We start from the raw sequence: 10507 nt of genomic DNA on the forward strand, positions 1-10507 counted from the left end.
AACGCTAAAGTGTAACCTTGCTGGTGACCAAATAAATAAATATTGTTAGATATTAATAGGGACAGTAGTCGAGACAAAATTCAGTACCAAATTAAAGATCGATATTGTCTATTTAAATAGAATTTGAATTACTGATATAAGGTCCGATTTTCCTACATGTGTTTTATGATGGTCACCCTATTGCAACAATCATGTCGAAATTTTATCAATTGAACGAGTCGCCAATTTGCCTTCGGCATTTCACAGAACAGCGAGCGTTTGTAAACTGACGACGCCGTTTTTAAAATGCGGAATCATACAATTTGCCTGCGACAGACACAACAACTTAAGCCAGAGGTGAATGTCAAAGTCACAGTCACGTGTCAAATTATTATCAAAGAAATGTCAAAAAAAGGGATTGATTGATTTTTGTTTAGCCGGTGGTGAAATAAATGTTTAATGCTTTTATTATAATTTTAAACCATAAAATAGGCGAACAGTGAACTCTTAATGAAGAATTAGACTTCTGCTTTAACAAAATGAAGTCTTATATCATTGCATTTGTGTTTTTCATTCAGCAATTCCAATTCATATCGGCTAGCGAAGGCGACCGATCGCCTTTTTATCAAAAGTGCGTGGTAAACTGTAAGACAGACTTCTGCGATAAAGGTAATTAAAATTGGAGCACCGAGTAACGACCGGCCTCATATAAGGACGAATATACTGCATAATTATGTTCTAAAAAGATACACTTATTCCTGAAGAAAGCCCAGTTTTAGATTCATAAAAAAATGTTTGATCATTCTAACAAGGCAATTAAATTGCACAATTTTTATGGTAATTATCTGGACTTAATTAGAAGTGAAACAAATTTACAAAGCTAATAAAATTTACAATACCAAAAACTAATGATTAGGAATACATGTATACCTACTACTTATTCTAACTTGTATGGATGATAATACCTACCAATAAGTTATAAAAACAATGTTACAGATGGTTCATCATTTAAGACAAGTGTAGTAGATGAGCTCAGCATCTGGAGCCGGATGATGTGGAACTGTGGGGACGAGTGCCGCTACAAGTGCATGTGGCGGACTGTCCAGGGCTTCCAGGAGAGAGGATACGCTATACCAAAGTTTCATGGCAAGGTAAAAACTATTATGGCCAATATAAATTATTTAGATTAAAGAACCATGTTTCCATTTATCTTTTTATCTTCTTATTAACACTGGCTATTCGCTAAGTAATGTTTCTTCCTATGTTTAAAAACCAGTGCTCTGGTGGACATTTATTTCTATTGCAGTGGCCTTTCGTGCGAGTGCTCGGCATCCAGGAGCCAGGGTCTGCGCTGGCGTCGCTGCTGAACCTCTTGGCGCACGTCTACATGCACTTGGAGATCAAACGGCGATTCACTATCAGGAGCGCTCCACTTGTACTCTTCTGGCATGTCTTTACTGCTGTGAGTGTTACTGAGGAAGAAAACCTGTCAATCATTATTTTTTCATTGATTTAATTTGCTCTTCTCACACGTCGAGTATACTAAGTTAGGATATTGACAGCATCAGCAATTGAAGCTATTCAAGCTAACTTGCTAATTGCCATTTTCAATTCAGTATAGGTTTTGAGGGATTTGTCCCATTTTCAACTACACTTGACAATACCAAAAATAAAATTGGAGCTAAAAACGCGCCTTGCAGGATACTAACAATGCTCCTTTTTGCTTGCTTATAGTTTCACATTCAATCTTCGCAATCAGCTCATGCATCTAGTTTATTTCCAGGTGTGTGTGAATGGATGGGTGTGGTCCACAATATTCCACACCCGGGACAACCCCTTCACGGAGTTTATGGACTACGCGTCCGCCTTGTCTATGGTCATGGCGCTATTCATCGCTGCTATCGTTCGGTTGTTATCACAAATATTACTTAAACTTTTGGTTGGCATTCTTTAGTTAGAACACTTATGAACCTGCTGTGATGAGTAATGAGTTCCACCAGCTTTTTGTACGACATACTTATTTTAAAAAGGCTTTATAATTTTGTGGATCAAATCGTGGCAATTAATGGAGCTCGGCGTGAATCTAAATCGATGATAAATTACGTCTTTTGTTTACAGGGTATTCCATAGAAGGAGAAAGATGACCATATTCATGTTGGTTCCGCCATTCATGTATTATATTGACCACGTGCGGTACCTGTACTCGGGGAACATAGACTACGAGTACAACATGATGATCAACGTTGTTTTTGGTAAGAATAAGTACCAAAAAAGATTTTTCGTAACGTGTTTTCCAGAAAATGTCTCAAGTCCACAAATCAAAATGTCAAAATATTAAAACGAAAACCAAAAGCATAAAAAATTAGAAACATTTCTTCTTTCTTCTTAAAAATTAACACTGCACTTACAGTGAGCCAGTTCCACCTACCTATTGTTTTGTACGTACTTTCGCTCTCACCAAATGTTAATTATTTGCGAAGAACGAGGCACGACTGCAAAATGGGTAGCTTGAACTGTACTATAGCAATTATCCAACTCTAGCAATAGCATAATTTTAAGCTAAAATTTTATTTAATATATCAGTTTGAAAGATAAACGCCTAAGATGCGCGCCACGATAAGCGGTTATCACGCCATTTTATCGATTTTGCCCATACATTTTGACGTCGATAAAAGTTATCACGGCGCGCATCTTAGGCCTACAGAACATCAATTGAATAAGGTACCTGCTCGCCTTCCAGGCTCAGTTGGCTCTCTAATGTGGCTGGGATGGGCAGTTCTCCAATACCTGGCGGGCCGTAGGCACGCGTGGCGCGTCGGCGTCTTCACGCTGCTGTCGGGCGCGGCGCTGTCGCTGGAGCTGTTGGATTTCCCGCCCAAGTACAACACGTGGGACGCGCACGCGCTGTGGCACCTCGCGACTGTGCCGCTGCCGCTGCTGTTCTACCGGTGAGCCATGCTAGTGACGAATTTATGCTTATTTATTCAGTTTACGTCGTCGTTACGCGAAAATGGTGAGGCACTTTTTGTAAAAACATAATAGTACGTAAAGTGAGAAAATTAAGTCGGGTTTCTTGTGGCTTTGTCACAAATTCACATACACAATAATGTCAATAATAACAGGATTTCTTGAATTTACCTTTTTTGAACGGTAATACGATATTTCGGCACACTTGCATGTGCTTGCATTTTGACTGCATGCATTGTGAAGTTTAGTATGAACTTGAAGTAAATGCGGGTGGATATTTATTGGTAAATAAATCGGTCTACCCTCTTTTTAAATTTTATTGCTCCTGTAATTTTCTTTTGTTGAAAAAGGCGAAGGCATACTGCCATGCAGTCTAGTCTTTAGTTTTGCTTTTTTTGTTAGATTCAATTTTTAATTTTTTATAGGTAAAGTGAAAAGTCTAATGCACAATATACCATACAGCCAAACCTTATGAATTCGCAATTAAAAAATAAATCATTTATTGTGTCAGGAGTCGTAGAACAACTTTTCATTTGTATGGTAGACGTACTAGATCTGATTTCAGTCATCTGAGTCTGAGTTAGTTTTCTAGGTCCGTGTATTTTGATGGATTATTTTCGAATCGCACTACCTAGGGTTTGCTATAAATAGGAAATTAACATAGCTATATTTCTTGTTCACAGGTTTGTCATAGACGACCTGTACTTCTTGCAAGGGTCGAGGGTATCCGAGAAAAGTGATTTTAACAAACTGACTTAAATACATTAGTAATTCTTCTAGTCATGCAATGTATTTTAATATTAAACAGTAATGTATTTTGTGCAATATTTATAAATTAAATTAAAATTAAGACCAATAAATAATGTGATTATAATTACTAACAATTTTATTTCTCATCTTCACAAGCAAAAAATTTACATCAACGAAACTGGTCACGGAAATCACTAACGAAACTACATCAACTTTCCAAAATGAATTTCTTCCACTGGTCGCCACAACGAATGCCTAGTTTGTGTCTCTTAAGCCACGCTAGCCCTTTCGTCGCCGCATTGGCTTTAGGGATATTAATACTCGCATCGTTCACTGATCTAAGTATATCCTCTCTAGTGATTGGTGTTCGAACATTAGGCTCAGGAGCCCTAGGAGTAATCATTTGGGTGTTGTTCACTAAAGCACTTCTAGCTTCATAGTTTTGCCAGTAAGCTGGGTTCCTCGTATGTCTCGGAGTGTCCTTAGAGTACGGGCTATCAGATGAGTACCTGTGCCGATTCTCGTGGAACATCAGCTTCTCGTTCCAATGTCTTCTGTACTCCTGTTCCATGTATGGTGGTCTTTTGCGCTCCTGATTGCGGTCTCTCATATGCCTGGAGTACGATATCTTCGAGTGAGCCTTCAACCTGTAGGGACTTCGGACCACGTGAGGCACGTAGCGCGGTCTCCTTTCCACTCGCTGGCTGTATATTGTCTGGTAGTCGTCGGAATTCCCATCAGATTCATCATCCACGTCATCTGTTGGACTCACTTGGACCTGTTCTTCTACCTTTTGCTTATTCTTAGATTTACCATTGAATAGCTTTACCGACTTGAACATTTTGCTGAACAATCCCTTCTTGTCTGGTTTCTGCAAAACAATAGTGCTATTAGTAGCAATATCTTACATGAAATAATATTTTCCAGTATAAGTAGAATTTGTGGAAATAACCTCAGCCGATTCTATAAACGTACAGCTTGCGTACCTTCACAGGTTCTGCCGCCTGCACGTAAGTGTCATGGACACTGGCTTCGGAGTACGAAGCCTCGTCGTCGCTGGCGGTGGTCTCCGGGCTCTGCTCCTCATACTCCCTTTCTTCCTCTATCTTGTTCTGCCTGTTTTCGTGAGCATCGATATTCTCCAAGTAGTTTTCAATGCGGCTGTTCCTCAAGCGACGCTCCGTGTCCGTCGTGCTCACGATCTGAGACCGCATGCTTAGCGTGTTGGACATCAGCCTGCTATTCATCGTGGTAATAGGCGTCGCAGACTTTTGCAGATTCCTGGAGCCATTGGTTTTCATGAACTTCCTCATGCCCTCGTCCAGAACGCTAGGTCGATACAGCGATTTGTTGACGGAGACGCGAGGTGTCGACTTCAGGTCGTTGTATTCGCTGGCTGACGTGTCTTTGGCGGGGAAGTCCATGTTGACCGCCATGGACTTGTAAATCTCTTTTATAAGTTTCTCGGTCTCTTTGCTTCGCTCCTTCGAGTCGGTGTTGGTGGCGGCTGTGGCAGCGGGTTTCGGTTTCGGCATTTTAGGGACGTGCGAGCTGTTTCGGTAGCAACCCGCGCACATGTGGCGTCCAGGCGTCTGTATAAATACGGGAAAGTTTTGCATGCATTTGGCCGACGGACAGGGGAAGTTCGGATAGCAGCAAGGTCCCGAAGTCATTTGACGCGAGCACGATGCGACGTAGGGGTTCATGTTGTAGGGGCTGTAAGTAAAGCTGTGAAGGAGACTGGAACATCCCGGGACGTTCCCTTGAGACGATCCTTTTTGGACGACGGCATCTTTAGTTGACTTGTCTTTGATTTCCGACGTCTTTTTAAGTTGCGTATTAGTTTTTACTTCAGTAAGTACAGATTGTAAGATGCTCTTAATTTGGTTTAACGTCTGTTCAGTTTTCTTCTCCTCCAGGAGGGCCTGATCTATTTGCACGCTCTGGGTGGTTGTGGTCTGACATTCGGTGTCGTTCAGAATATTCGTTAGACATTCAGCATTTTTACAACTCGCTGGTTTGTTAGGCTTGATCGGTTCTTGTATTTTATTGCTAGCGTTTAGGCGTTTCATGTAAACGTCGCCGCAGTCTATGCAACAGCTATTAGACGTTTCGGTCTGTCTCAGCCTGTCGACTTTCAGTTCGTTTCTTTTGGGAGGCACCCGGCGTGCTTTCTTTTCCATCTTACTGTAAATAGCCATCGGCGTCCTTTTCGGACAGCCGGCAACGGGTGCAACTCGGGCGTAGTGATTGATAACCAAAGGTTGGAATCGAGTCTTCTGAGTTATCTTCTCCGGGCGATATCTCGCGTTTATTTTCGCTACCTTCTTTTTGGGGATTTCGTAATCGTAACGGGGACTCGCACTCCTCGCGGGTTTCTCTCGAACGGGGACCATGTCGTAGAGGCTCGAGTCGTAGAAGCCGGCGTTGTTCACGGAACACGCGGGGTAGGTGTTGAGGACGTCGGTGTAGCGGTGGGTGGCCACGTGGCGGTCGATGTTGTGGCAGGCGCCGCGGCAGCACGAGCACAGGTCGGAGTCGGGCGCGGCCGGGCGGCTGTCGGCGTCGCGGCACACCGGCGACGAGAACTGGCTCGAGCGGTCCCCGAGCGACAGCTCGCGCGGCACCGGCGCCGGCGCGTACTGCTTGCGGATCATCTCCGTGAGGTACGTGCGGCTGATCGCCTCGCGCTCCCGCGTCGGCGACTCGTCCGCGACGGTCCCCAGGTAGTCGTTGAACGGGCCCGTCGTGGTCTGGGCGTAGTACACGAACTGCGTTTTGAGCGCTTTGTCCTTCTTCTTCGCCTTTTTCTTTTTGGATTTCCCGAAGAGCCCCTTGGACTTGTTTTCGTCGGCGGACGCGTCGGTGGAGTGGCAGGCGCACTGGTGGTCGGCGGTGGGCTTGGGGCTGGCGGTGAGGACGGGCTGCGGCGGGTGGCAGGCGGGCGAGCGGCTGTGGCGCGGGGAGCATAGTTCGCAGGGCGCGCGCGGCTCGGCGCAGGCTCGCGGCAGGTGCGCGCGGCACACGGCCACGTGCGGCGCGGGCGAGGCGTCGGAGCTGGCGCGCGTGTTCGCCTTGGCCTCGTCCAGCTGCTTCTCCAGATTTATGATTTTCTGCTGCAAGTCGGTCACGTCTATTGGAATGCAAGATATTATTTTCACTTCGGTTTGAGATGGACTGTTTCCTGAAATTGAAATTTGGATTAGAAACGGAAGGTTACACACGTTTATGCGATGTGTGCTTCTCCCGGTCCCGAGCCGGCGGAATGGAATGCCAAAGATGTTGAGGCTCGGGACCGGAGATGCATAATGAACAGAAAATTCACATATACCTAAGTTAAATGCAACTCTACGTAGAAAATTTTCGACACCTTTGAATCGTTGTTGTTTAGACTTGGATGGCAGGTTGTTTTTGCTCATTGTTCTGAATCGAAACCAACCACTAGGAATCTGGCGCCTGCGGTCCTACATACGTGACCGTCAGTGCGAATTCGTAATATTTACCGAAATTTTCATTTTGGTATTCCAAAATTGCAAGTTATTTGGCCAACTAAATAGACATTTCAAAATAAACTTTTGAGCGAATAAGATTTTTGTGTCATTTTTTGTTGACTGAATTGTCATTATTTGATAGCAGTTTCTGTCAACATGATAGATGAATTTAGTTTTCTTCTGTTGTTTGACACACTATCTATGTCCTTGAAAACAAGTTTTATTTAAGATGGACTACAAAGAAAGAAAAAAAAAAAAATTATTTATAAACTAGCTTTCCGCCAGCGGCTTCGCCCGCGTGGAATTTTGTCTATCACAGAAAAACTTTATCGCGCGCATCCCTGTTTCAAAAACCGGGATAAAAACTGTCCTATGTCCTTTCCCGGGACTCAAACTATCTCTATGCCAAATTTCATCAAAATCGTTTCAGTGGTTTAGGCGTGAAAGAGAGACAGACAGAGTTACTTTCGCATTTATAATATTAGTATAGATACAAGGACTCAAACTACAAGTTAAATAGATGGTGACTTCGCAACAGCAACCTTTTATACCAAAGCCAAGCTGGACAGGTTTGAAATAAGCTGCAAGCTTATCTGAAACAGACATATAGTTAAATTAACTGGTATAAGGGTTAAAAATAAGTCGTCATTATTGTTTGAGACACCTTTATTGTCATTCACAAGTGCATTCGCTAACTCTCTACATTTTACAAGCTTTACACAACTGTACAATAGGAATCAAGGGATACAGAGTATCGAGAGTACATCCAACGCAAGTTTAACGTGAAGGTTTAAGTTACATTCAGATTCAATACACTGCACACTTACATGGGTGAGAATGTTAAGTAGCATCAAGGAAATATGGCCCGAATGGACTGGGCATAAGGAATATAGCACATTGACCAGTGTCAAAAGACAGCTAGTAAGAAATATTGCGGCTCGCAGGGTCGACAAACATTCGGTCTTTATTTGCTTAATGCTACATAACTAGAGACAACATTTAGAAGCATTAGAATTCCAATTCGCAAAAGAAATCGTATACGATTCTGCAGCTTCGTTCAGCATATGCGTACCCTGAAGTCTAGTACGATATTTTATTGATTTGCCAAGCATTATTCAGGGAAACTGAAAAATAAGACTATGCTTGAATGATTACAGTTAACTTTTTGCTAATATTTAGTAAAATTCACACTAGACCCTTATAATATTTATTTTATAAAATAGAATAAAATGCGTGTGCAATGTTTTCAAAATAAGTATAAAAACAATGTATGAGTCAGTGTTAAAATTGTGTTATATTATGTTAGATTTTAACAAAGTTGGGACAAAAAGGGTTGTCATTATTTCTTGGACTGTTTTCCTATGCCTTGTTCATTTTGGTTGTTAATGATTTTTAGAACGTATCATAATATAACATAATTCTTAAATACATCAACTCATCGGTATAGAAAATCAACAATAAAAATTAAATAAGGGGTTCAACAAACGCTATGTACAAGTAACTACAAGTAATAAGCTCTGCTCATACTGGAATGTCTTCTATCTTGTCTTCGGATATCTACATTCGTTGGCGAATATTGCACTTAGGTGTGGCATAAAGTGTTGATTTCTTTAACATTATTAAAGAAATCACTGGTGTTTTTTAATTAAAATAGCGCGTGTGGTTTGGTCCTTACATGAAGGATTATTTTTAAGTTTAGTAAGTCGACATAGAGCTCAGGTTTCTACGTACGAAATTAGTAACTTATATTTAATTATTAATGGTGTTATTCAATTATATTGATTGGAAAGTAAGTTGTAGTAATATTCATGTCAGTATTTTAAAAAGAAGTATACGATTTTTCATTAATTAAATTATACATTTATAATTCATTCAAAGAACTACTGTACTTACGCTAAGGTTATGTATTATAATAGAAATCAAATTGTAATTCATCCTAAACTATGATCAGTCAATGGTCAGGCAAGGATGTTAGTTGATAGAATAAATATAAAATTGTATTTAATTTGTGCTTTTGGTTTTGTATAATTTGTTATAATTTCAATTTACACAAATTCGAGTAGTACCTATGTTCATTTAATTTATTGTGATAGTACTGTGCCAGCAGTTTTTGTTTTCAATTTAGATTCTAGTAGCTGTAGACCTAGCTTTAATAAGTATATTTTAAACATTTCGAATAATTTTCTGTATTTCAATTGACAATCGATAAGTTTTGTGCTTTAAATCATAGCCGATCGACAACAGTTTTAATTTTTACTTTAGTATAGATAACTATTGAAGAAAAGTTGTTTCATACGAGTGGTCTATGAAACTTCGTACAATGATCAACTATCTCCAAAACACGGTTTACCGTTTATTATAGTGTGAGGCGAGATGCGGCATATGTTGTATGTTGATATGTATAGTCCGACAAAGGAAATCCCATACTAGATATAATTTTCATACTTATGATACTCTAATACAAGATAGATACTTTGTGGCAAGAGATTTTTAGCAATATATTATTATTTACACATCTACTCTTAAATTATAACATATACTTGTGCTTTACGTCTGAGTTACGTTATATGAGTTTAAGTAGAGCAAGTACCTACTATTGAAAAAAGATGGAGCGATGAGTGGAAATAATTATAGCAATACACTATTTGTGCGTTGACTTTGTCATAATTCTTAGATATAAAATCAGAAGTTCCAAAGTACCTTAAAGTACATTTTTAACAATTTCTTTATACTGTTTGGTTCGAAGAGTTTTATCAGATACAAAAAATAATAATTAAGTAAATGTTTGATTAAAATACTTATACATATAATCGTGAATTTTTCAAGGTAGCTTAGCAGTTTTATAAAGTATCTACATGGTGTACATAATTTATACAATAAGATATACATATACATAGCGTATAATTATACAGTTCAGTATATTCGCAATATCTACCGACAGTTCAGCTAGACATTATTCTATCTACACTTAATTATTTGTCATTTATATAAGACAGGTTGGGATTTGTTTCGAAATTCTTATTTATAAAACGCTAGTCAGGTTAAATAGTCTCCTGAGAGGCAAAAAAGATAATTCACTGACTGCACAAATATCAGGGCAAGTCTTAAAACTATAAACATTGGCCTGAAAAATGCCAACAGAATATTAATGTTGAAAGATTGTTTGTAGGCCAGTTAAGCATCTCGTTGATTAAATTTATGTAAGTAGTCGATTAAATTGTTTAACAATATTTTCAGTTCTAGAAACGTGATTATTCAAGCACGAATGCTTGTATTCCTTATGTATAAAACGATTAATCCTACATCTATTCGGTTGGGGC

At 40.0% G+C, this 10507-nt stretch overlaps 2 protein-coding genes across 4 annotated transcripts; one reads left to right on the forward strand and one right to left on the reverse strand.

Moving 5' to 3' along the window:
* Positions 1–391: 391 nt before the first annotated feature.
* Positions 392–3802, forward strand: PGAP3 (Per1-like protein PGAP3). The gene is made up of 7 exons (XM_028302494.1): positions 392–648; positions 976–1130; positions 1286–1441; positions 1763–1887; positions 2098–2231; positions 2720–2927; positions 3630–3802. Exons 1-7 carry the CDS (start codon positions 519–521, stop codon positions 3703–3705), a joined length of 984 nt encoding a protein of 327 aa, XP_028158295.1. The 5' UTR covers positions 392–518; the 3' UTR covers positions 3706–3802.
* A 41-nt stretch (positions 3803–3843) lies between these two features.
* LOC114351334 (uncharacterized) lies at positions 3844–7409 on the reverse strand. Of its 3 annotated transcripts, none has more exons than XM_028302507.1 (3): positions 7067–7409; positions 4683–6880; positions 3844–4567 (listed from the first exon to the last, which is right to left on the reverse strand). In XM_028302507.1, exons 1-3 carry the CDS (start codon positions 7113–7115, stop codon positions 3905–3907), a joined length of 2910 nt encoding a protein of 969 aa, XP_028158308.1. In that variant the 5' UTR covers positions 7116–7409; the 3' UTR covers positions 3844–3904. The 3 variants fall into 3 exon arrangements, with proteins under 3 accessions (XP_028158308.1, XP_028158307.1, XP_028158306.1); XM_028302506.1 differs by having other exon boundaries at positions 7028–7409; XM_028302505.1 differs by having other exon boundaries at positions 4683–7409.
* Positions 7410–10507: the final 3098 nt, after the last annotated feature.

The sequence above is a fragment of the Ostrinia furnacalis genome, unplaced genomic scaffold, assembly GCF_004193835.3.
Source record: "Ostrinia furnacalis isolate ACB-3 unplaced genomic scaffold, ASM419383v2 OfSCF1130, whole genome shotgun sequence".
In the NCBI taxonomy this organism is placed as follows: domain Eukaryota; kingdom Metazoa; phylum Arthropoda; class Insecta; order Lepidoptera; family Crambidae; genus Ostrinia; species Ostrinia furnacalis.